This window comes from Hyla sarda, chromosome 11 (assembly GCF_029499605.1).
Source record: "Hyla sarda isolate aHylSar1 chromosome 11, aHylSar1.hap1, whole genome shotgun sequence".
NCBI classification, from domain to species: Eukaryota; Metazoa; Chordata; class Amphibia; order Anura; family Hylidae; genus Hyla; species Hyla sarda.
Genome location: NC_079199.1, coordinates 106,067,318 through 106,093,886, shown reverse-complemented (window position 1 = coordinate 106,093,886; position 26,569 = coordinate 106,067,318). Strand labels below are relative to the sequence as shown.

At 51.6% G+C, this 26,569-nt stretch overlaps 2 protein-coding genes across 2 annotated transcripts; both read left to right on the top strand.

The window, feature by feature from the left end:
* Nucleotides 1-2,952: 2,952 nt before the first annotated feature.
* Nucleotides 2,953-10,116, top strand: LOC130295191 (mothers against decapentaplegic homolog 4-like; the record flags this gene model as incomplete). Its single annotated transcript, XM_056545661.1, is given in 7 exon segments — nucleotides 2,953-3,108; nucleotides 3,197-3,301; nucleotides 7,211-7,264; nucleotides 7,333-7,516; nucleotides 7,592-7,760; nucleotides 8,139-8,277; nucleotides 9,476-10,116. Coding segments are annotated over 7 exon segments (1,019 nt in total), but the record flags the coding sequence as incomplete, so codon positions are not given.
* Nucleotides 10,117-15,111: 4,995 nt separating this feature from the next.
* SNAPIN (SNAP associated protein) lies at nucleotides 15,112-19,247 on the top strand. The gene is made up of 4 exons (XM_056546074.1): nucleotides 15,112-15,344; nucleotides 17,994-18,040; nucleotides 18,124-18,242; nucleotides 18,884-19,247. The coding sequence occupies exons 1-4, from the start codon at nucleotides 15,241-15,243 to the stop codon at nucleotides 18,986-18,988; spliced, it is 375 nt and encodes a 124-aa protein (XP_056402049.1). The 5' UTR covers nucleotides 15,112-15,240; the 3' UTR covers nucleotides 18,989-19,247.
* The last annotated feature ends 7,322 nt before the right edge of the window (nucleotides 19,248-26,569 follow it).

The following is a 26,569-nucleotide window of genomic DNA, read 5'->3' as shown; positions in this document are numbered from 1 at the left end:
TAGTAGGGATATCTGTGTATACACTAGTGATGTATAGTGATCAGTATTGTATATAGTAGGGATATCTGTGTATACACTAGTGATGTATAGTGATCAGTATTGTATATAGTAGTGATATCTGTGTATACACTAGTGATGTATAGTGATCAGTATTGTATATAGTAGTGATATCTGTGTATACACTAGTGATGTATAGTGATCAGTATTGTATATAGTAGGGATATCTGTGTATACACTAGTGATGTATAGTGATCAGTATTGTATATAGTAGGGATATCTGTGTATACACTAGTGATGTATAGTGATCAGTATTGTATATAGTAGTGATATCTGTGTATACACTAGTGATGTATAGTGATCAGTATTGTATATAGTAGTGATATCTGTGTATACACTAGTGATGTATAGTGATCAGTACTGTATATAGTAGTGATATCTGTGTATACACTAGTGATGTATAGTGATCAGTATTGTATATAGTAGTTATATCTGTGTATACACTAGTGATTTATAGTGATCAGTATTGTATATAGTAGTAATATCTGTGTATACACTAGTGATGTATAGTGATCAGTACTGTATATAGTAGTCATATCTGTGTATACACTAGTGATGTATAGTGATCAGTATTGTATATAGTAGGGATATCTGTGTATACACTAGTGATGTATAGTGATCAGTATTGTATATAGTAGGGATATCTGTGTATACACTAGTGATGTATAGTGATCAGTATTGTATATAGTAGTAATATCTGTGTATACACTAGTGATGTATAGTGATCAGTATTGTATATAGTAGTGATATCTGTGTATACACTAGTGATGTATAGTGATCAGTATTGTATATAGTAGGGATATCTGTGTATACACTAGTGATGTATAGTGATCAGTATTGTATATAGTAGGGATATCTGTGTATACACTAGTGATGTATAGTGATCAGTATTGTATATAGTAGGGATATCTGTGTATACACTAGTGATGTATAGTGATCAGTATTGTATATAGTAGGGATATCTGTGTATACACTAGTGATGTATAGTGATCAGTATTGTATATAGTAGGGATATCTGTGTATACACTAGTGATGTATAGTGATCAGTATTGTATATAGTAGTAATATCTGTGTATACACTAGTGATGTATAGTGATCAGTATTGTATATAGTAGGGATATCTGTGTATACACTAGTGATGTATAGTGATCAGTATTGTATATAGTAGGGATATCTGTGTATACACTAGTGATGTATAGTGATCAGTATTGTATATAGTAGGGATATCTGTGTATACACTAGTGATGTATAGTGATCAGTATTGTATATAGTAGGGATATCTGTGTATACACTAGTGATGTATAGTGATCAGTATTGTATATAGTAGTGATATCTGTGTATACACTAGTGATGTATAGTGATCAGTATTGTATATAGTAGGGATATCTGTGTATACACTAGTGATGTATAGTGATCAGTACTGTATATAGTAGTGATATCTGTGTATACACTAGTGATGTATAGTGATCAGTTTTGTATATAGTAGTGATATCTGTGTATACACTAGTGATGTATAGTGATTAGTACTGTATATAGTAGGAATATCTGTGTATACACTAGTGATGTATAGTGATCAGTATTGTATATAGTAGGGATATCTGTGTATACACTAGTGATGTATAGTGATTAGTACTGTATATAGTAGTGATATCTGTGTATACACTAGTGATGTAGTGATTAGTACTGTATATAGTAGTGATATCTGTGTATACACTAGTGATGTATAGTGATCAGTATTGTATATAGTAGTGATATCTGTGTATACACTAGTGATGTATAGTGATCAGTACTGTATATAGTAGTAATATCTGTGTATACACTAGTGATGTATAGTGATCAGTATTGTATATAGTAGTTATATCTGTGTATACACTAGTGATGTATAGTGATCAGTACTGTATATAGTAGTGATATCTGTGTATACACTAGTGATGTATAGTGATCAGTATTGTATATAGTAGTGATATCTGTGTATACACTAATGATGTATAGTGATCAGTACTGTATATAGTAGTGATATCGGTGTATACACTAGTGATGTATAGTGATCAGTATTGTATATAGTAGTGATATCTGTGTATACACTAGTGATGTATAGTGATCAGTATTGTATATAGTAGTGATATCTGTGTATACACTAGTGATGTATAGTGATCAGTATTGTATATAGTAGTGATATCTGTGTATACGCTCTAGTGATGTATAGTGATCAGTACTGTATATAGAAGGGATATCTGTGTATACACTAGTGATGTATAGTGATCAGTATTGTATATAGTAGTGATATCTGTATACGCTCTAGTGATGTATAGTGATCAGTACTGTAGTAGTGATATCTGTGTATACACTAATGATGTATAGTGATCAGTACTGTATATAGTAGTAATATCTGTGTATACACCAGTGATGTATAGTGATCAGTATTGTATATAGTAGTGATATCTGTGTATACACTAGTGATGTATAGTGATCAGTACTGTACATAGTAGTGATATCTGTGTATACACTCTAGTGATGTATAGTGATCAGTACTGTATATAGTAGTGATATCTGTGTATACACTAGTGATGTATAGTGATCAGTACTGTATATAGTAGTGATATCTGTATACACTAGTGATGTATAGTGATCAGTACTGTATATAGTAGTGATATCTGTGTATACACCAGTGATGTATAGTGATCAGTATTGTATATAGTAGTGATATCTGTATACACTAGTGATGTATAGTGATCAGTACTGTATATAGTAGTGATATCTGTGTATACACTCTAGTGATGTATAGTGATCAGTACTGTATATAGTAGTGATAATACTATATTCATACTATTAGACACATCAGTTCACTATCGTATGTAACGTGCTGGGGTTATTCAGCTTTGTCGTCTTGTGCAGTGGCGCCCGGTTGCCCCCTTTCTTCCCTGACGCACGGTGACGGCATGTTACCCATCGTTCCTCCTCAGCAGATGGTCTCCACGTCTCCCCCATCTACACCAAACCACAACTCTCAGAGTAATGGCTACCCCTCCCCGCCCAAGCAGCCTTTCCACAGTAAGTACGTAGCCTGGACCTTCCGGTCTGTAGATTTTGGGGGTCCTTGTCCCGTCCTCACTCGCTCTCCTCTCCTCCTTGTCTTCAGCTACTTGGACAGGAAGCAGCACCGCGTCCTATACGCCCAGTCCGGCACCGCAGCCTAACGGGAGGGGAGGTCAACAGGCACCGCTTCAGCACCCCAACCATTACTGTACGTCACGTGACAGTGGCTAAGTCCTCCTGCCTCCACTAACCCTGTAAATGACCCAGTTCTTCCTTCCGGCCTCCACTAACCCTGTAAATGACCCAGTTCTTCCCTCCTGCCTCCCCCTAACCCTGTACATAACCTGTTCTTCCCTCCTGCCTCCCCCTAACCCTGTACATAACCTGTTCTTCCCTCCTGCCTCCCCCTAACCCTGTACATAACGTTGTTCTTCCCTCCTGCCTCCCCCTAACCCTGTACATAACCTGTTCTTCCCTCCTGCCTCCCCCTAACCCTGTACATAACCTGTTCTTCCCTCCTGCCTCCCCCTAACCCTGTACGTAACCTTGTTCTTCCCTCCTGCCTCCCCCTAATCCTGTACATAACCTTGTTCTTCCCTCCTGCCTCCCCCTAACCCTGTACATATCCTTGTTCTTCCCTCCTGCCTCCCCCTAACCCTGTACATATCCTTGTTCTTCCCTCCTGCCTCCCCCTTACCCTGTACATAACCTGTTCTTCCCTCCTGCCTCCCCCTAACCCTGTACATATCCTTGTTCTTCCCTCCTGCCTCCCCCTAACCCTGTACATAACCCTGTTCTTCCCTCCTGCCTCCCCCTAACCCTGTACGTAACCTTGTTCTTGCCTCCCCCTAACCCTGTACATAACCTGTTCTTCCCTCCTGCCTCCCCCTAACCCTGTACATAACCTTGTTCTTCCCTCCTGCCTCCCCCTAACCCTGTACATATCCTTGTTCTTCCCTCCTGCCTCCCCCTAACCCTGTACATAACCTGTTCTTCCCTCCTGCCTCCCCCTAACCCTGTACATAACCTGTTCTTCCCTCCTGCCTCCCCCTAACCCTGTACATAACCCTGTTCTTCCCTCCTGCCTCCCCCTAACCCTGTACATATCCTTGTTCTTCCCTCCTGCCTCTCCCTAATCCTGTACATAACCTGTTCTTCCCTCCTGCCTCCCCCTAACCCTGTACATAACCTGTTCTTCCTTCCTGCCTCCCCCTAACCCTGTACATAACCTGTTCTTCCTTCCTGCCTCCCCCTAACCCTGTACATAACCTGTTCTTCCCTCCTGCCTCCCCCTAATCCTGTACATAACCTTGTTCTTCCCTCCTGCCTCCCCCTAATCCTGTACATAACCTTGTTCTTCCCTCCTGCCTCCCCCTAACCCTGTACATAACCCTGTTCTTCCCTCCTGCCTCCCCCTAATCCTGTACATAACCTTGTTCTTCCCTCCTGCCTCCCCCTAACCCTGTACATAACCCTGTTCTTCCCTCCTGCCTCCCCCTAATCCTGTACATAACCTTGTTCTTCCCTCCTGCCTCCCCTAACCCTGTACGTAACCTTGTTCTTCCCTCCTGCCTCCCCCTAACCCTGTACATAACGCTGTTCTTCCCTCCTGCCTCCCCCTAACCCTGTACGTAACCTTGTTCTTGCCTCCCCCTAACCCTGTACATAACCCTGTTCTTCCCTCCTGCCTCCCCCTAACCCTGTACATATCCTTGTTCTTCCCTCCTGCCTCCCCCTAACCCTGTACATAACCCTGTTCTTCCCTCCTGCCTCCCCCTAACCCTGTACATATCCTTGTTCTTCCCTCCTGCCTCCCCCTAATCCTGTACATAACCCTGTTCTTCCCTCCTGCCTCCCCCTAATCCTGTACGTAACCTTGTTCTTCCCTCCTGCCTTACCCTGTACATAACCCTGTTCTTCCCTCCTGCCTCCCCCTAACCCTGTACATAACCTGTTCTTCCCTCCTGCCTCCCCCTAACCCTGTACATAACCCTGTTCTTCCCTCCTGCCTCCCCCTAACCCTGTACATATCCTTGTTCTTCCCTCCTGCCTGACCCTGTACATAACCCTGTTCTTCCCTCCTGCCTCCCCCTAACCCTGTACATAACCCTGTTCTTCCCTCCTGCCTCCCCCTGACCCTGTACATAACCTGTTCTTCCCTCCTGCCTCCCCCTAATCCTGTACGTAACCTTGTTCTTCCCTCCTGCCTCCCCCTAATCCTGTACGTAACCTTGTTCTTCCCTCCTGCCTCCCCCTAATCCTGTACGTAACCTTGTTCTTCCCTCCTGCCTCCCCCTAATCCTGTACATATCCTTGTTCTTCCCTCCTGCCTCTCCCTAATCCTGTACATAACCCTGTTCTTCCTTCCTGCCTCCCCCTAACCCTGTACATAACCTTGTTCTTCCCTCCTGCCTCCCCCTAATCCTGTACATAACCTTGTTCTTCCCTCCTGCCTCCCCCTAACCCTGTACATAACCCTGTTCTTCCTTCCTGCCTCCCCCTAACCCTGTACATATCCTTGTTCTCCCCTCCTGCCTCCCCCTAACCCTGTACATAACCCTGTTCTTCCCTCCTGCCTCCCCCTAACCCTGTACATATCCTTGTTCTCCCCTCCTGCCTCCCCCTAACCCTGTACATAACCCTGTTCTCCCCTCCTGCCTCCCCCTAACCCTGTACATAACCTTGTTCTTCCCTCCTGCCTCCCCCTAATCCTGTACATAACCTTGTTCTTCCCTCCTGCCTCCCCCTAACCCTGTACATAACCTTGTTCTTCCTTCCTGCCTCCCCCTAATCCTGTACATAACCTGTTCTTCCCTCCTGCCTCCCCCTAATCCTGTACATAACCTTGTTCTTCCCTCCTGCCTCCCCCTAACCCTGTACATAACCCTGTTCTTCCTTCCTGCCTCCCCCTAATCCTGTACATAACCTTGTTCTTCCCTCCTGCCTCCCCCTAACCCTGTACATATCCTTGTTCTCCCCTCCTGCCTCCCCTAATCCTGTACATAACCTTGTTCTTCCCTCCTGCCTCCCCCTAACCCTGTACATAACCCTGTTCTTCCCTCCTGCCTCCCCCTAACCCTGTACATAACCTTGTTCTTCCCTCCTGCCTCCCCCTAACCCTGTACATAACCCTGTTCTTCCCTCCTGCCTCCCCCTGACCCTGTACATAACCCTGTTCTTCCTTCCTGCCTCCCCCTAACCCTGTACATATCCTTGTTCTCCCCTCCTGCCTCCCCCTAATCCTGTACATATCCTTGTTCTTCCCTCCTGCCTCCCCCTAATCCTGTACATAACCTTGTTCTTCCCTCCTGCCTCCCCCTAACCCTGTACATAACCCTGTTCTTCCCTCCTGCCTCCCCCTAACCCTGTACATAACCCTGTTCTTCCCTCCTGCCTCCCCCTGACCCTGTACATAACCTTGTTCTTCCCTCCTGCCTCCCCCTAACCCTGTACATAACCTGTTCTTCCCTCCTGCCTCCCCCTAACCCTGTACATAACCTGTTCTTCCCTCCTGCCTCCCCCTGACCCTGTACATAACCTTGTTCTTCCCTCCTGCCTCCCCCTAACCCTGTACATAACCTGTTCTTCCCTCCTGCCTCCCCCTAACCCTGTACATAACCTGTTCTTCCCTCCTGCCTCCCCCTGACCCTGTACATAACCTTGTTCTTCCCTCCTGCCTCCCCCTAACCCTGTACATATCCTTGTTCTTCCCTCCTGCCTCCCCCTAACCCTGTACATAACCTGTTCTTCCCTCCTGCCTCCCCCTGACCCTGTACATAACCTTGTTCTTCCCTCCTGCCTCCCCCTAACCCTGTACATAACCTGTTCTTCCCTCCTGCCTCCCCCTAATCCTGTACATAACCTGTTCTTCCCTCCTGCCTCCCCCTAATCCTGTACATAACCCTGTTCTTCCCTCCTGCCTCCCCCTAACCCTGTACATAACCTTGTTCTTCCCTCCTGCCTCCCCCTAATCCTCTACATAACCCTGTTCTTCCCTCCTGCCTCCCCCTAATCCTCTACATAACCCTGTTCGACCCTCCGGCCTCCCCCTAACCCTTTACATGACCCTCCGGCCTCCCCTTAACCCTTTACATGACCCTGTTCTTCCTTCCTGCAGGGCCTCTTCACCAGAGCTCTCCCCAGTACTCACACCCTGTATCCAATCACCCAGGTAGGTGGCCCTGCAGCAGACGCCCCACCATGTCTGCAGTATGGTTTCCTGACTCTCTTTCTTGCTAGGCCCGGAGTTCTGGTGTTCGGTCGCATACTTTGAAATGGACGTTCAGGTGGGAGAAATCTTCAAGGTGCCCTCAAACTGCCCGGTGGTGACTGTGGACGGATACGTAGACCCCTCCGGAGGAGACCGCTTCTGCCTTGGACAGTTGTCTAATGTCCATCGTACAGATACGAGTGAGCGGGCGAGGTGAGGGTCGGGGGTCACTTCTAGTCACATAAGGTCCATCCTGTCCACCTATAACCTCACTGTGTGGATCCTCAGGCTGCACATCGGGAAGGGCGTCCAGCTGGAGTGCCGCGGAGAGGGAGACGTCTGGATGAGGTGTCTCAGTGACCACGCAGTGTTTGTCCAAAGCTACTACCTGGATAGAGAGGCGGGGAGAGCGCCGGGGGACGCCGTGCACAAGATCTACCCCGGAGCGTATATCAAGGTATCCCCTCGCTCTAGGACATTAGTGCAATGACTATGGTGTCTCCACCAGCGCTCACTCTCAGGTCTGCTGGTGGCCGGGATGGTGACCGCATAGTAATGACCTCCTGGCCTGACCCTACAGCCGTGGTCTCCAGTGGAGTCCTAATATTCCTGGACCGGCAGACGGCTCTGTGCATGCTGGGAGTAGTGGTTCTACAACAGCTTGAGAGTCGCAGGTTGGAGACTGCTTAGAGCAGTGTTTTCCTACCAGTGTGCCTCCGGGCATGCTGGGAGTTGTTGTTTTGCAACAGCTGGAGGCACACTGGTTGGTAAACACTGGCTTAGAGGGACTTTACTCAGATTGTGGTTGGACATGACTGTGAAATTACCTTTCTAGGTGTTTGACCTGCGGCAATGTCATCGCCAAATGCAGCAACAGGCCGCCACCGCAACGGCAGCAGCAGCGGCCCAGGCAGCGGCAGTGGCTGGAAACATCCCAGGCCCAGGATCTGTGGGGGGCATTGCACCAGCTGTCAGTGAGTATGCGTGGCACCCCGTCTGTGGGGCGGTGCGGGGGGGCCCGGTCTGTGGGGCGGTGCGGGGGGGGGGGGGGGCCCGGTCTGTGGGTGGCATTACTTTCCTATGATATCCTGTATATGCTTTGTCAGGGTCTCAATTGTTCTCTGCCCCGGTCTGTGGGGCGGTGCGGGGGGCCCGGTCTGTGGGGTGGTGCAGGGGCCCGGTCTGTGGGATGGCATTATTTTCCTATGATATCCTGTATACGCTTTGTCAGGGTCTCCATTGTCCTCTGGACAGGTCTGTGGGGCGGTGCAGGGGGTCCGTTCTGTGGGGCGGTGCGGGGAGTCCGTTCTGTGGGGCGGTGCGGGGAGTCCGTTCTGTGGGGCGGTGCGGGGGGTCCGTTCTGTGGGGTGGCATTACTATGATATCCTGTATATGCTTTGTCAGGGTCTCTATTGTTCTCTGCACCAGTCTGTGGGGCGGTGCGGGGGGGCCCGATCTGTGGGGCGGTGCGGGGGGGCCCGATCTGTGGGGCGGTGCGGGGGGGCCCGGTGTGTGGGGCGGTGCGGGGGGGCCCGGTGTGTGGGGCGGTGCGGGGGGGCCCGGTGTGTGGGGCGGTGCGGGGGGGCCCGGTCTGTGGGGCGGTGCGGGGGGGCCCGGTCTGTGGGGCGGTGCGGTCTGTGGGGCGGTGCGGGGGGGGCCCGGTCTGTGGGGTGGTGCGGGGGGGGGCCCGGTCTGTGGGGCGGTGCGGGGGGGGCCCGGTCTGTGGGGCGGTGCGGGGGGGGGGCCCGGTCTGTGGGGCGGTGCGGGGGGGGGGCCCGGTCTGTGGGGCGGTGCGGGGGGGGGGGCCCGGTCTGTGGGGCGGTGCGGGGGGGGGGGCCCGGTCTGTGGGGCGGTGCGGGGGGGGGGGCCCGGTCTGTGGGGCGGTGCGGGGGGGGGGGCCCGGTCTGTGGGGCGGTGCGGGGGGGGGCCCGGTCTGTGGGGCGGTGCGGGGGGGGGGCCCGGTCTGTGGGGCGGTGCGGGGGGGGGGCCCGGTCTGTGGGGGGCGCGGGGGGTGGGGCGGTGCGGGGGGGGGGCCCGGTCTGTGGGGCGGTGCGGGGGGGGCCCGGTCTGTGGGGCGGTGCGGGGGGGGGGGGGCCCGGTCTGTGGGGTGGCATTACTTTCCTATGATATCCTGTATACACTTAGTCAGGGTCTCCATTGTTCTCCGCACAGGTCTCTCTGCCGCTGCCGGGATTGGGGTTGATGATCTCCGCCGCCTCTGCATCCTCCGCCTCAGTTTTGTCAAGGGCTGGGGCCCCGACTATCCCCGTCAGAGCATCAAACAGACGCCATGTTGGATAGAGGTCCATCTACACCGGGCGCTGCAGCTTCTGGATGAAGTCCTTCACACGTTGCCAATGGCCGATCCGAATTCAGTCAATTAGTACTGAGGGGTCTGAGAAGAGACGGTACAGGGTGGTGACCCAGGAGGACCCCAGGAGGCGTCTTCTATGGTTTAATTTGTGACTATGGCCGACAGTCTTCTCCGGTGTGGGGGATGGACCTTGTGGTGCGGACGCTTTATTTTAACTCTTTATTATCTGCACACGAGGATCCAGAAGACTGGAGGAACCTCAGCTTTAGGTCATCTCCACATGGTCTCCATGTATGGCGGACGGGTCTGTGGCCCCGACTGGAGGTGACGTCACATGGGCAGGAGCTTTTTATATTGGTTTTAAGGACAGAGCAGGGAAAATACAGGACAATCTGCGAGGCCAAAAATACGACAAATTAGACCGGGGGAGGAGGCGGCTTTTTGATAGGATTTCCACAGACAAACTGACTTATATTAAATAAAATATTTATGTACTATGGCTGAGGCGTCTGATCTGTGTGACCTCCCGAGGGGAAACACGATAGATCTGATTTATACGTTCTGGGAGATTTTTTTTTTTTTTTTTTTTTTTATATGAGAGAAGCGATCTGATTGGTTGCTATGGGCACAAGTTTGATAAATCTCCCCCCATTGTCTTGTAGGAAGGTGAATCTTCAGCCCAGTCTGATCCTGAGCTCTGGGTCAGGTCTTTATTCAGAATATCTCTTCCTCAACCCCAGTGCGTCCCCCCAGACATGATGCTGCCCCCACCATGATCACTGTAGGGATAGTATTGGGCAGGTGATGAGCAGTACCTGGTTCCCCCCAGACATGATGCTGCCCCCACCATGATCACTGTAGGGATGGTATTGGGCAGGTGATGGGCAGTGCCTGGTTTCCTCCAGACACGATGCTGCCCCCACCATGATCCCTGTAGGGATGGTATTGGGCAGGTGATGGGCAGTGCCTGGTTTCCTCCATATATGATGCTGCCCCCACCATGATCACTGTAGGGATGGTATTGGGCAGGTGATGGGCAGTGCCTGGTTTCCTCCATATATGATGCTGCCCCCACCATGATCACTGTAGGGATGGTATTGGGCAGGTGATGGGCAGTGCCTGGTCTCCTCCAGACATGATGCTGCCCTCACCATGATCACTGTAGGGATGGTATTGGGCAGGTGATGGGCAGTACCTGGTTTCCTCCAGACATGATGCTGCCCCCACCATGATCACTGTAGGGATGGTATTGGGCAGGTGATGGGCAGTACCTGGTTTCCCCCAGACATGATGCTGCCCCCACCATGATCACTGTAGGGATGGTATTGGGCAGGTGATGGGTAGTACCTGGTTTCCTCCAGACATGATGCTGCCCCCACCATGATCACTATAGGGATGGTATTGGGCAGGTGATGGGCAGTGCCTGGTTTCCTCCAGACACGATGCTGCCCCCACCATGATCCCTGTAGGGATGGTATTGGGCAGGTGATGGGCAGTACCTGGTTTCCTCCAGTCATGATGCTGCCCCCACCATGATCACTGTAGGGATGGTATTGGGCAGGTGATCGGCAGTGCCTGGTTTCCCCCAGACATGATGCTGCCCCCACCATGATCACTGTAGGGATGGTATTGGGCAGGTGATGGGCAGTGCCTGGTTTCCTCCAGACATGATGCTGCCCCCACCATGATCACTGTAGGGATGGTATTGGGCAGGTGATGGGCAGTGCCTGGTTTCCCCAGACATGATGCTGCCCCCACCATGATCACTGTAGGGATGGTATTGGGCAGGTGATGGGCAGTGCCTGGTTTCCCCCAGACATGATGCTGCCCCCACCATGATCACTGTAGGGATGGTATTGGGCAGGTGATGGGCAGTGCCTGGTTTGCTCCATATATGATGCTGCCCCCCCCCCCCACCACCATGATCACTGTAGGGATGGTATTGGGCAGGTGATGGGCAGTGCCTGGTTTCCTCTATACATGATGCTGCCCCCACCATGATCACTGTAGGGATGGTATTGGGCAGGTGATGGGCAGTACCTGGTTTCCCCCAGACATGATGCTGCCCCCACCATGATCACTGTAGGGATGGTATTGGGCAGGTGATGGACAGTACCTGGTTTCCTCCAGACATGATGCTGCCCCCACCATGATCACTGTAGGGATGGTATTGGGCAGGTGATGGGCAGTACCTGGTTTCCCCAGACATGATGCTGCCCCCACCATGATCACTGTAGGGATGGTATTGGGCATGTGATGGGCAGTACCTGGATTCCTCCAGACATGATGCTGCCCCCACCATGATCACTGTAGGGATGGTATTGGGCAGGTGATGGGCAGTGCCTGGTTTCCTCCAGACATGATGCTGCCCCCACCATGTTCACTGTAGGGATGGTATTGGGCAGGTGATGGGCAGTACCTGGTTTCCTCCAGACATGATGCTGCCCCCACCATGATCACTGTAGGGATGGTATTGGGCAGGTGATGGGCAGTGCCTGGTTTCCTCCAGACATGATGCTGCCCCCCACCATGATCACTGTAGGGATGGTATTGGGCAGGTGATGGGCAGTACCTGGTCTCCTCCAGACATGATGCTGCCCCCACCATGATCACTGTAGGGATGGTATTGGGCAGGTGATGGGCAGTGCCTGCTTTCCTCTATACATGATGCTGCCCCCACCATGATCACTGTAGAGATGGTATTGGGCAGGTAATGGGCAGTACCTGGTTTCCTCCAGACATGATGCTGCCCCCACCATGATCACTGTAGGGATGGTATTGGGCAGGTAATGGGCAGTACCTGGTTTCCCCAGACATGATGCTGCCCCCACCATGATCACTGTAGGGATAGTATTGGGCAGGTGATGGGCAGTACCTGGTTTCCTCCAGACATGATGCTGCCCCCACCATTCTTTCTGCCATAAAGCCCAGGTTGTGGAGGCTGCAGTTATGGTTCTGGACCCTATAGAAGTTTCTCCCATCTGCACACAGGATCTTTGGAGCTCAGTGCCCATTGGGTTCTTGGTTGCCTTTGGTAGGTGGCAGCTCTAGGAAGAGTCCTGGTTGTTCCTTCTATGTAAGAATTATGGAGGCCACTGAGCTCTGAAAAACATTTCTGATACAATGAAATTTCCTGTCTCCTTCTCCAGATCTGTGGCTCCACAACAATCCTGTTTCTGAGCTCTACAGGCAGTTCTTTCAGCCTCATGGTGTTTGCTCTAATATACATTGTCAGCTGTGAGACGTTATATAGACAGGGCTGTGTCAGAGCTCTACAGGCAGTTCTATCCTCCTCATGGTGTTTGCTCTGATATACATTGTCAGCTGTGAGACGTTATATAGACAGGGGGGGTGTCTGGGTGGAGAAACATCTGAGACTATCAAGAGAAATGGGAGGAGCCAGAGATAAATGTCGTGTCATAATAAAGGGTGAATACTTATGTCCATGACACAAAGAAAAATTCCCCCATTGAGGGTAGAATTATGGGAAAACTTGCATTTTTTTAGTCCAAGGTGCAACACAAAATGTGACAAAAGTAAAAGGGTCTGAAAACCTTCTGAATGCAGAAGCAAAAAAAAACAAAGAACTAAAGGATCAACAGAAGAAAGAGGATAGACAGGGCGACTGGTAGAAGGTGCTCGGATAGATGAGGCGACTGGTAGATGGTGCTAGGATAGAGGGGGCGCGATTGGTAGAAGGTGCTCGGATAGAGGGGGGGCACGACTGGTAGAAGGTGCTCGGATAGAGGGGGGGGGGGCGCGACTGGTAGAAGGTGCTCGGATAGAGGGGGGGGGGGCGCGACTGGTGGAAGGTGCTCGGATAGAGGGGGGGGGGCGCGACTGGTGGAAGGTGCTCGGATAGAGGGGGGCGCGACTGGTAGAAGGTGCTCGGATAGAGGGGGGGCGCGACTGGTAGAAGGTGCTCGGATAGAGGGGGGGGCGACTGGTAGAAGGTGCTCGGATAGAGAGGGGGGGGCGACTGGTAGAAGGTGCTCGGATAGAGGGGGGGGGGCGACTGGTAGAGGGTGCTCGGATAGAGGGGGGGCGACTGGTGGTAGGTGCTCGGAGAGAGACGGGGCGACTGGTGGTAGGTGCTCGGAGAGAGACGGGGCGACTGGTGGTAGGTGCTCGGATAGAGGGGGGCGCGACTGGTAGAGGGTGCTCGGATAGAGGGGGGGCGCGACTGGTAGAGGGTGCTCGGATAGAGGGGAGTCGCGACTGGTAGAGGGTGCTCGGATAGACGGGGCGACTGGTAGAAGGTGCTCGGATAGAGGGGGGGCGTGACTGGTAGAGGGTGCTCGGATAGAGGGGGGGCGTGACTGGTGGTAGGTGCTCGGATAGAGACGGGGCGACTGGTGGTAGGTGCTCGGATAGAGGGGGGGCGCGACTGGTAGAGGGTGCTCGGATAGACGGGGCGACTGGTAGAAGGTGCTTGGATAGAGGGGAGTCGCGACTGGTAGAAGGTGTCTCTTTTAGGAAGCAATTATGATGCCATAACAGCAAAAAAAAAAAAAACACACATGGCATACTATTTTGGGAACTACACCCCTCAAGGCACAAAACAAGGGGTCCAGCAAGCCTTAACACCACACAGGTGTTTGATGATTATTTTTTGTTGGATGTGTAAGTACATTTTTTTTTTTTTTTTTTTCACTAAAATGCTGGTTTTTCCACCCAAATTTTACATTTTTACAAGGGGGTTATAGGAGAAAATGACTCCCAAAATGTGGTGTAACCCCATTTCTTCTGAGTATGGAAATACCCCATATGTGGATGTAAAGTGCTCTGCGGGCGAACTACAATGCTCAGAAGAGGAGGAGCGCCATTGGGCTTTTGGTGAGAGAACTTGGTTGGAATAGAAGTCGGGGGCTATGTGCGTTTACAAAGCCCCCCGTGGTGCCAGAACAGTGGACCCCCTCACATGTGACCCCATTTTGGAAATTACACCCCTCACAGAATTTAATAAGGGGTGCAGTGAGTATTTACACCCCACTGGCATTTGACAGATCTTTGGAACAGTGGGCTGGGGATGAGGGGGGGGGGGGGGGACGGGCAGGGGGCGTCTACCTTCCCCCCTCGGCTCTACCTCAAGCGTTTCATTGATTGGACGCGGTTTGTGGAAGGGGTGTGGCCCGCTGCGTCTACATGCCAAAACGGTTAAAGTATGAAACTGAAAGTAGACGGTGTAGACTGCGCCAAATCTATGACACGGCGCAAACCACAGCACTAAACGGCACTCAAGGGGGTATAAACAGGGGTCTGCAAACTGAGGCCCTTTAGCTGTTGCAAAACTACAACTCCCAGCATGCCCGGACAGCCGTTGGCTGTCCGGGCATGCTGGGAGTTGCAGTTTTGCAACAGCCTGACATTTAATGCAAACACCTTCTTCTGTAGTGTGTGAACAGTACTGTGGGGGATTCAGGTGATCATGTGACATGCGTACACATCTACGTCAGCGCGTGGCCGCCATCTTGTCGGAGACCGGCCGGCTCAGTGAGGATAACGGTCGGCCACAACAAGATGGCGGAGACGATCCGCGCGCCGCGCTCTAGTGTCCGTTTCTGTCTTGCAAATTAAAAAGCGGCGAGACCCGGGGGTGACGTCACTTCCGGCTCGGTGAAGGATGGCGGCGCCGGTGTCTCCGGGGAGAGATGTGTTCGCGGAGGGATTGTTGGAACTGCTGAAACCGGCTGTGCAACAACTCGACTCCCACGTCCATGCTGTCAGGTGCGGGGCCCCCCAGAGTGACTGGCAGGGGCCACAGCAGTGTATAACCCGGGGCTCCTCGGTCTGCGGCTCTCAGGCGATGATGGGAGTTGTAGTTGTGCAGCCACCGGGTGGGGAACGATGATAAAGATCAGGAATTATAAAAAGGAACGCCCCTGAGGAGCCATGGAGGGCGGGTCTATAGGGGGGGTGTCTGGGGCCCCTGAGATGGAGGGCGGGTCTATAGGGGGGGTGTCTGGGGCCCCTGAGGAGCCATGGAGGGCGGGTCTATAGGGGGGGTGTCTGGGGCCCCTGAGATGGAGGGCGGGGATATAGGGGGGTGTCTGGGGCCCCTGAGATGGAGGGTGGGGATATAGGGGGGTGTCTGGGGCCCCTGAGCAGCCATGAAGGGCGGGTCTATAGGGGGGGTGTCTGGGGCCCCTGAGATGGAGGGCGGGGATATAGGATGGTGTCTGGGGCCCCTGACATGGAGGGTGGGTCTATAGAGGGGTGTCTGGGGCCCCTGAGGAGCCATGAAGGGCAGGGCTATAATGGGGTGTCTGGGGCCCCTGAGGAGCCATGAAGGGCGGGTCTATAGGGGGGTGACTGAGGCCCCTGAGGAGCCATGAAGGGTGGGGTCTATAGGGGGTGTCTGGGGCCCCTGACATGGAGGGTGGGGCAATAGAGAGGAGTCTGGGGCCCCTGAGATGGAGGGTGGGGATATAGGGGGGTGTCTGGGGCCCCTGAGATGGAGGGTGGGGATATAGGGGGGTGTCTGGGGCCCCTGAGATGGAGGGCGAGGAAATAGGGGGGTGTCTGGGGCCCCTGAGATAAAGGGCAGGGATATAGGGGGGTGTCTGGGGCCCCTGAGATGGAGGGCAGTGATATAGTGGGGTGTCTGGGGCCCCTGAGATAGAGGGTGGGGTTATAGGGGGGTGTCTGGGGCCCCTGAGATGGAGGGCAGTGATATAGGGGGGTGTCTGGGGCCCCTGAGATGGAGGGCAGTGATATAGGGGGGTGTCTGGGGCCCCTGAGATGGAGGGCAGTGATATAGGGGGGTGTCTGGGGCCCCTGAGATGGAGGGCAGTGATATAGAGGGGTGTCTGGGGCCCCTGTAATGGTGGGTAGGGTTATAGGGAGGGGTCTGAAGCCCTTGTAATGGATGGCGGGGAAACAGGGAGGTGTCTGTGGCCCCTGAAATGGAGGGTGGGACTGTTGGGAGGTGTTTAGGGCCCTAGTAATGGGGGACATAGCTATATGGAGGTGTCCGGGGCCCCTGTATAGGAGGGCAGAGCTTTATGGAGGTGTCTGGGGCCCCTGTATAGGAGGGCAGAGCTTTATTGAGGTGTCTGGGGCCCCTGTAATGGAGGGCAGAGCTTTATGGAGGTGTCTGGGGCCCCTGTATAGGAGGGCAGAGCTTTATGGAGGTGTCTGGGGCCCCTGTATAGGAGGGCAGAGCTTTATGGAGGTGTCTGGGGCCCCTGTATAGGAGGGCAGAGCTTTATGGAGGTGTCTGGGGCCCCTGTATAGGAGGGCAGAGCTTTATGGAGGTGTCTGGGGCCCCTGTATAGGAGGGCAGAGCTTTATGGAGGTGTCTGGGGCCCCTGTATAGGAGGGCAGAGCTTTATGGAGGTGTCTGGGGCCCCTGTATAGGAGGGCAGAGAGAGCTTTATGGAGGTGTCTGGGGCCCCTGTAAAGGAGGGCAGAGAGAGCTTTATGGAGGTGTCTGGGGCCCCTGTATAGGAGGGCAGAGCTTTATGGAGGTGTCTGGGGCCCCTGTATAGGAGGGCAGAGCTTTATGGAGGTGTCTGGGGCCCCTGTATAGGAGGGCAGAGCTTTATGGAGGTGTCTGGGGCCCCTGTATAGGAGGGCAGAGCTTTATGGAGGTGTCTGGGGCCCCTGTATAGGAGGGCAGAGCTTTATGGAGGTGTCTGGGGCCCCTGTATAGGAGGGCAGAGAGAGCTTTATGGAGGTGTCTGGGGCCCCTGTATAGGAGGGCAGAGCTTTATGGAGGTGTCTGGGGCCCCTGTATAGGAGGGCAGAGAGAGCTTTATGGAGGTGTCTGGGGCCCCTGTATAGGAGGGCAGAGAGAGCTTTATGGAGGTGTCTGGGGCCCCTGTATAGGAGGGCAGAGCTTTATGGAGGTGTCTGGGGCCCCTGTATAGGAGGGCAGAGCTTTATGGAGGTGTCTGGGGCCCCTGTATAGGAGGGCAGAGCTTTATGGAGGTGTCTGGGGCCCCTGTATAGGAGGGCAGAGAGAGCTTTATGGAGGTGTCTGGGGCCCCTGTATAGGAGGGCAGAGCTTTATGGAGGTGTCTGGGGCCCCTGTATAGGAGGGCAGAGCTTTATGGAGGTGTCTGGGGCCCCTGTATAGGAGGGCAGAGAGAGCTTTATGGAGGTGTCTGGGGCCCCTGTATAGGAGGGCAGAGAGAGCTTTATGGAGGTGTCTGGGGCCCCTGTATAGGAGGGCAGAGCTTTATGGAGGTGTCTGGGGCCCCTGTATAGGAGGGCAGAGCTTTATGGAGGTGTCTGGGGGCCCCTGTATAGGAGGGCAGAGCTTTATGGAGGTGTCTGGGGCCCCTGTATAGGAGGGCAGAGCTTTATGGAGGTGTCTGGGGCCCCTGTAATGTTTGGCCCGGGGGCCCCTTTCATCATTGTTTCTCTCCTCAGGGAGAGTCAGGTGGACCTGCGGGAGCACATAGACAACCTGGCGTCAGGTGAGTGGGTGGAGCTTGATACTGATGACATCACTTGGGGGCGGAGCTCTGCCTGACACCCATTTCTCCTCTTTCCTCCATAGAGCTGTGTAAGATAAACGAGGACCAGAAGGTGGCGCTGGACCTGGACCCGTATGTGAAGAAGCTGCTGAACGCGCGACGCCGCGTCGTCCTGGTGAACAACATCCTGCAGAACGCTCAGGTATATGGGGGACCGGTGATCCAGGGGGTGGGGGTGGTTTGGGGTGTTGGCTCCGCCCCTGTTGTCACATTATTCCTGTGTTCTGTCAGGACAGGTGATCCCCAGGGGGTGGGGGTGGTTTGGGGTGTTGGCTCCGCCCCTGTTGTGACATTATTCCTGTTTTCTCTCAGGAGCGGTGTCCTGCAGGGGGTGTGGTTTGGGGTGTTGGCTCCTCCCTTGTTGTGACATTATTCTTATTTCCTGTCAGGAGCGGTGACCTGTGGGGGGGTGGGGGTGGTTTGGGGTATTGGCTCCGCCCTTTTGACATTATTCCTGTTTTCTGACAGGAGCGGTGACATGCAGGGGGTGTGGTTTGGGGTGTTAGCTCCTCCCTTGTTGTGACATTATTCCTGTTTTCTGTCAGGAATGGTGACCTGCAGGGGGTGTGGTTTTGGGTGTTGGCTCCGCCCCTGTGTCACATTATTCCTGTTTTCTGTCAGGAGCGGTGACCTGCGGGGGGTGGGGGTGGTTTGGTGTTTTGGCTCCGCCCCTGTGTCACATTATTCCTGTTTTCTGTCAGGAGCGGTGACCTGCGGGGGGTGGGGGTGGTTTGGTGTTTTGGCTCCGCCCCTTTTGTGACATTTTTCCCCATATTCCATCAGGAGCGGCTGAGGCGGCTCAATCACAGCGTTGCCAAGGAGACGGCGCGGAGGAGAGCCATGCTGGATTCGGGGGCCCACCATTCCCAGACTTCCCCCAACAAGTGAAGAGGCGGAGCTCTGGAGCCACGCCTTACATCCGCAGATGAGGTTTCCGGCAGCCCCGCCGTCGTGGGCGTCGTCTTCCAGGGTCTACACCCAGCGCAGCCATGAATGAGGTGCCAGGTGCCACCATGCTCCACCCACCGCCCTCCATAGACATGCATGAACCATAACCGTGTAGCGGGGTCCTCGGCGGGGGCTTCAGTGATCCATATATAGGGGGTGGAGCTTCAGAGGCAGGACAAGCCAAGGAGAAGGGGAGGGGGGGCACTGTCTGGGGGAGGGGTCAGGGTGGGTTGGGTTTATAGGATGCTTTACCATCTCTTCAGCCGCCTGTAATAATAAATGTTCAGTATCAGCCAATCAGGTCTCTCGTATGTGAATAATATATGGGGAGCAGCACCATCTGGAGTCCATTCCTGGTACTGCACCTCAGCTCACACTACAGTGCATAGAGCAGTGTTTCCCAACCAGGGTGCCTCCAGCTGTTGTAAAAGTTCAACTCTCATCACCCTGTCTCCTTCCTACAGCTCTCCAGATGCTGCAGAACTACAACTCCCATTGTGCCCTACAGAATGAGGTCATTTACTGCACATCGCCGCTGTAGGTAGCAGAGGGTGCTGCACTGTTCAAGCAGGATAATGGGAGTTGTAGTTCTGCAGCAGAGGTTGGGAATCACTGCTATAAAACTACAAACCATAACACCAGTGTGAACAGAGCCGAACCCCCCCCCACCCCGCCACCCCGGTGTAAAATACATATTAGAAATCAGTACGAAGTGTTCTGCTGCCCCCCGCAGGTGGCTCAGTGAACTGCATCCTGTGCTCCTGCTGGCAGCAATGAGTGGAAACTTTTAATTATTTTTTTTTACCCTGTGGCGATTTTTTTTCACTGCCTTCAGGTACTGCTGTGTGGGTCAGATGCAGAGCGCCCGGTCCACGGAGTGTAAGGACATAATGAGTGATGCATAGTATATACAGGGTGCAGAGCATCACTACTTACCTCCGCAGGGGTGCATAGTGTACTCATGTACTATATAAGAGCCCAGCAAGGAAAGCGTTAACCCACACTGCTGCTGAGCAGGTCTGGGTCTTTGTGCACTATCCTGTATACACACCCAGATAAAGATGACTGTATATAGACATCAATAATTGGAGGCTCCCTGTTACACTGCAGTGTGGGTGCACTCCCCAGGGGAGAGCGACAGAAATGTACTAACCTTTTTCTTTTCTGGATACAAAATAAGATACAGATGGGATACATGGAGCCTGTAGTACCCTGTTGGGCTCCTCTAGTCTGGATACAAGATGAGATACAGTTGGGATACATGGAGGTTCTAGTTCCTGTTGGGCGTCTCTAGTCTGGATACAAGATCAGATACAGATGGGATACATGGAGGCTCTAGTCGAGATACAAAATGAGATACGGTTTGGATACATGGAGGCTCTAGTCCCTGTTGGGCTCCTCTAGTCTGGATACAAGATGAGATACAGTTGGGATACATGAGGCTCTATACCCTATTGGGCCCCTCTAGTCTGGGTACAAGATAAGTTACAGATGGGATACATGGAGGCTCTAGTCCAGATACAAAATGAGATACAGTTTGGATACATGAAGGCTCTAGTCCCTGTTGGGCGTCTCTAGTCTGGATACAAAATAAGATACAGATGGGATACATGGAGCCTGTAGTACCCTGTTGGGCTCCTCTAGTCTGGATACAAGATGAGATACAAATGGGATACATGGAAGCTCTAGTCCCTGTTGGACTCCTCCTAGTCTGGATACAAGATGAGATACAAATGGGATACATGGAAGCTCTAGTCCCTGTTGGACTCCTCCTAGTCTGGATACAAGATGAGATACAGTTGGGATACATGGAGGCTTTAGTCCCTGTTGGCCTCCTCTAGTCTGGGTACAAGATGGGATACATGAGGCTCTAGTACCCTGTTGGGCGTCTCTAGTCTGGATACAAGATGAGATACAGTTGGGATACATGGGGGCTGTAGGACCCTGCCGTTTGGAGACCACTGGTCTAGGCACCCCGACCTCCACTGAGGACCATGTCCACCACTGATCCCAGCAGGACCCTCACGGACTCGATAACCCTCCTGAGGTAATGAGATGTACCCATGCAGTTCCCCCCTTTCTCTTGCTGACACTTGTAGTCCCACAATAGTCCCGCTCGCTCCCTTTGTTTGCTCCTTTTTACATATTAATGAACGTCCTGAGACGGGACAATGGGCGTTGCGGGGCCATTGACTGGAGATGATTGCACCTTCCACATGACTGCACTCATCATGGCTGCCGCCTCTTATCTCCTAATACCAAATATCAAATATTCATGACTCCTCATTGAGGCCTCGCCGTGACGCCAGGACCGATTGTCCGCGGTGCTGGGGTGTTTGGCGCAGTCCTGCCGCTTCAGCATTACCGCGCGGTTCAATTAGAGGAGTTATTGTACTTGGGCTTAACCATCTATGTGCCGGATATTACAGCCTGAACTCAACCTGAACACAAACTTCTCCCGAACTGAATGAACACCAGGACTTCTACTGAACTAAATTCACACCAGGACTGGTACTGAACTAAATTCACACCAGGACTTCTACTGAACTAAATTCACACCAGGACTTCTACTGAACTAAATTCACACCAGGACTTCTACTGAACTAAATTCACACCAGGACTTCTACTGAACTAAATTCACACCAGGACTTCTACTGAACTAAATTCACACCAGGACTTCTACTGAACTAAATTCACACCAGGACTTCTACTGAACTAAATTCACACCAGGACTTCTACTGAACTAAATTCACACCAGGATTTCTACTGAACTAAATTCACACCAGGACTTCTACTGAACTAAATTCACACCAGGACTTCTACTGAACTAAATTCACACCAGGACTTCTACTGAACTAAATTCACACCAGGACTTCTACTGAGCTAAATTCACACCAGGACACCTGGACTTCTACTGAACTAAACCTACAGCAGGACTTCTAATGAACTAGACCTTCATCCTCTACTGGACCAATTTTACAACAGACCCCCAGACATCCACTGTAAACTTATACGCAGACCCCCAGACTTCTACTGTAAACTTACACCAGACCTCTACTGTAAACTTACAACAGACCCCCAGACTTCTACTGTAAACTTATACCAGACCCCCAGACCTCTACTGTAAACTTATACCAGACCCCCAGACTTCTACTGGACCAAACTTACAACAGACCCCCAGACTTCCACTGTAAACTTATACCAGACCCCCAGACTTCTACTGTAAATTACAGCAGACCCCCAGACCTCTACTGTAAACTTACAGCAGACCCCTCAGACTTCCACTGTAAACTTATACCAGACCCCCAGACTTCTACTGTAAATTACAGCAGACCCCCAGACCTCTACTGTAAACTTACAGCAGACCCCTCAGACTTCCACTGTAAACTTATACCAGACCCCCAGACTTCTACTGTAAACTTATACCAGACCCCCAGACTTCTACTGTAAACTTATACCAGACCCCCAGACTTCTACTGTAAACTTACAGCAGACCCCCAGACCTCTACTGTAAACTTACAGCAGACCCCCAGACTTCCACTGTAAACTTACACCAGACCTCTACTGTAAACTTATACCAGACCCCCAGACCTCTACTGGACCAAACTTACAACAGACCCCCAGACTTCCACTGTAAACTTATACCCAGACCCCCAGATTTCTACTGTAAACTTACACCAGACCCACAGACTTCTACTGTAAACTTATACCAGGACCCCCAGACATCCACTGTAAACTCATACCAGACCCCCAGACTTCTACTGTAAACTTACACCAGACCCCCAGACCTCTACTGGACCAAACTTACAACAGACCCCCAGACTTCCACTGTAAACTTATACCCAGACATCCACTGTAAACTTACACCAGACCCCCAGACTTCTACTGTAAACTTATACCAGGACCCCCAGACATCCACTGTAAACTCATACCAGACCCCCAGACTTCTACTGTAAACTTACACCAGACCTCTACTGGACCAAACTTACAACAGACCCCCAGACTTCTACTGTAAACTTACACCAGACCCCCAGACCTCTACTGGACCAAACTTACAACAGACCCCCAGACTTCTACTGTAAACTTATACCAGACCCCCAGACTTCCACTGTAAACTTACACCAGACCTCTACTGCAAACTTACCCCAGACCCACAGACTTCCACTGTAAACTTATACCAGACCCCCAGACTTCTACTGTAAATTACAGCAGACCCCCAGACCTCTACTGTAAACTTACAGCAGACCCCTCAGACCTCTACTGTAAACTTACAGCAGACCCCTCAGACTTCCACTGTAAACTTATACCAGACCCCCAGACTTCTACTGTAAACTTATACCAGACCCCCAGACTTCTACTGTAAACTTATACCAGACCCCCAGACTTCTACTGTAAACTTACAGCAGACCCCCAGACCTCTACTGTAAACTTACAGCAGACCCCCAGACTTCCACTGTAAACTTACACCAGACCTCTACTGTAAACTTATACCAGACCCCCAGACCTCTACTGGACCAAACTTACAACAGACCCCCAGACTTCCACTGTAAACTTATACCCAGACCCCCAGATTTCTACTGTAAACTTACACCAGACCCACAGACTTCTACTGTAAACTTATACCAGGACCCCCAGACATCCACTGTAAACTCATACCAGACCCCCAGACTTCTACTGTAAACTTACACCAGACCCCCAGACCTCTACTGGACCAAACTTACAACAGACCCCCAGACTTCCACTGTAAACTTATACCCAGACATCCACTGTAAACTTACACCAGACCCCCAGACTTCTACTGTAAACTTATACCAGGACCCCCAGACATCCACTGTAAACTCATACCAGACCCCCAGACTTCTACTGTAAACTTACACCAGACCTCTACTGGACCAAACTTACAACAGACCCCCAGACTTCTACTGTAAACTTACACCAGACCCCCAGACCTCTACTGGACCAAACTTACAACAGACCCCCAGACTTCTACTGTAAACTTATACCAGACCCCCAGACTTCCACTGTAAACTTACACCAGACCTCTACTGCAAACTTACCCCAGACCCACAGACTTCTACTGTAAACTTATACCAGACCCCCAGACATCCACTGTAAACTCATACCAGACCCCCAGACTTCTACTGTAAACTTACACCAGACCTCTACTGGACCAAACTTACAACAGACCCCCAGACTTCTACTGTAAACTTACACCAGACCCCCAGACCTCTACTGGACCAAACTTACAACAGACCCCCAGACTTCTACTGTAAACTTATACCAGACCCCCAGACTTCTACTGTAAACTTATACCAGACCCCCAGACTTCCACTGTAAACTTACACCAGACCTCTACTGCAAACTTACCCCAGACCCACAGACTTCTACTGTAAACTTATACCAGACCCCCAGACATCCACTGTAAACTCATACCAGACTTCTACTGTAACATTACACCAGACCCCCAGACTTCCACTGTAAACTTATACCCAGACATCCACTGTAAACTTACACCAGACCCCCAGACGTCTACTATAAACTTACAACTGACCCCAGACTTCTATTGGACCAAACTTATACCAGACCCCAGACTTCTACTGTAAACTTATACCAGGAACCCCAGACTTCTACTGCAAACTTACACCAGACCCCCAGACCTCTACTGGACCAAACTTACAACAGACCCCCAGACTTCCACTGTAAACTTACACCAGACATCTACTATAAACTTACAACTGACCCCAGACTTCTACTGTACCAAACTTATACCAGACCCCAGACTTCTACTGTAAACTTATACCAGGAACCCCAGACTTCTACTGCAAACTTACACCAGACCCCCAGACCTCTACTGGACCAAACTTACACCAGACCCCCAGACCTCTACTGGACCAAACTTACAACAGACCCCCAGACCTCTACTGGACCAAACTTACAACAGACCCCCAGACTTCCACTGTAAACTTATACCAGACCCCCAGACCTCTACTGGACCAAACTTACAACAGACCCCCCAGACTTCCACTGTAAACTTACACCAGACCCCCAGACCTCTACTGGACCAAACTTACAACAGACCCCCAGACTTCCACTGTAAACTTATACCAGACCCCCAGACTTCCACTGTAAACTTACACCAGACATCTACTATAAACTTACAACTGACCCCAGACTTCTACTGTACCAAACTTATACCAGACCCCCAGACTTCTACTGTAAACTAATAGCAGACCCCAGACTTCTACTGTAAACTTGCACCAGACCCCCAGACTTCTACTGTAAACTAATAGCAGACCCCAGACTTCTACTGTAAACTTGCACCAGACCCCCAGACTTCTACTGTAAACTTACACCAGACCCCCAGACTTCTGCTGTAAACTTACACCAGACCCCAGACTTCTGCTGTAAACTTACACCAGACCCCCAGACTTCTGCTGTAAACTTACACCAGACCCCCAGACTTCTACTGTAAACTTACACCAGACCCCCAGACTTCTGCTGTAAACTTACACCAGACCCCCAGACTTCTGCTGTAAACTTACACCAGACCCCCAGACTTCTGCTGTAAACTTACACCAGACCCCCAGACTTCTGCTGTAAACTTACACCAGACCCCCAGACTTCTGCTGTAAACTTACACCAGACCCCCAGACTTCTGCTGTAAACTTACACCAGACCCCCAGACTTCTGCTGTAAACTTACACCAGACCCCCAGACTTCTGCTGTAAACTTACACCAGACCCCCAGACATCTGCTGTAAACTTACACCAGACCCCCAGACTTCTGCTGTAAACTTACACCAGACCCCCAGACTTCGACTGTAAACTTACACCAGACCCCCAGACTTCGACTGTAAACTTACACCAGACCCCCAGACTTCTACTGTAAACTTATACCAGACCCCCAGACTTCTACTGTAAACTTACACCAGGACCCCCTGGACTTCTACTGGACCAAAATGACATCTGGAATCCTACAAACCCCTGACCTTCTAATGAACCCAGTTTACCCTCTGACCTTCTACCCACCATACTTACACTCGGACCCCCCTAAACTATACTTCCAGGCCCTTGGAGATCTACCAAACCAACACCAGGACTCCCCTTCTACCCACCCATACTTATACACCAGGACCCCTGGACTTCTGTTGGACCGAACCATTACCAATAGAGGGATGTGGGTCAGGAGGAGCACAGGGGTCCCGGTGTAATACAGATGGACGAACAGTCGGGATGGCTCCGGACCCCCAGTATTATTAGGGATCAGTCATATTTGTTCCTCGGTATAAATGGAGGTAGCAGAGGAGACCCCCGAGCACCAAGAGACCCCCGGGCCCTGACATTCCTGCAGCCATTGTTATGTGTCGGATCCCATATACATCTCAATCACACAGGAGGGGCTGACACCAGAGAACAATAGACTGTAAACAGCCAGACATGAATAATGCAACAGGAGAGGCCTGCAAAATAGAGATACACAACCCAGCAGACAGTATCACACATGATAGGATGAGATACACAA

Coding starts and splice junctions, on each gene's coding strand:
- SNAPIN (XM_056546074.1), top strand. CDS start 15,241: ATGGCGGCGCCGGTGTCTCCGGGGAGAGATGTGTTCGCGGAGGGATTG. Junction 18,041..18,123: donor CATAGACAACCTGGCGTCAG/GTGAGTGGGTGG, acceptor TTTCCTCCATAG/AGCTGTGTAAGATAAACGAG. Junction 18,243..18,883: donor ACATCCTGCAGAACGCTCAG/GTATATGGGGGA, acceptor ATATTCCATCAG/GAGCGGCTGAGGCGGCTCAA.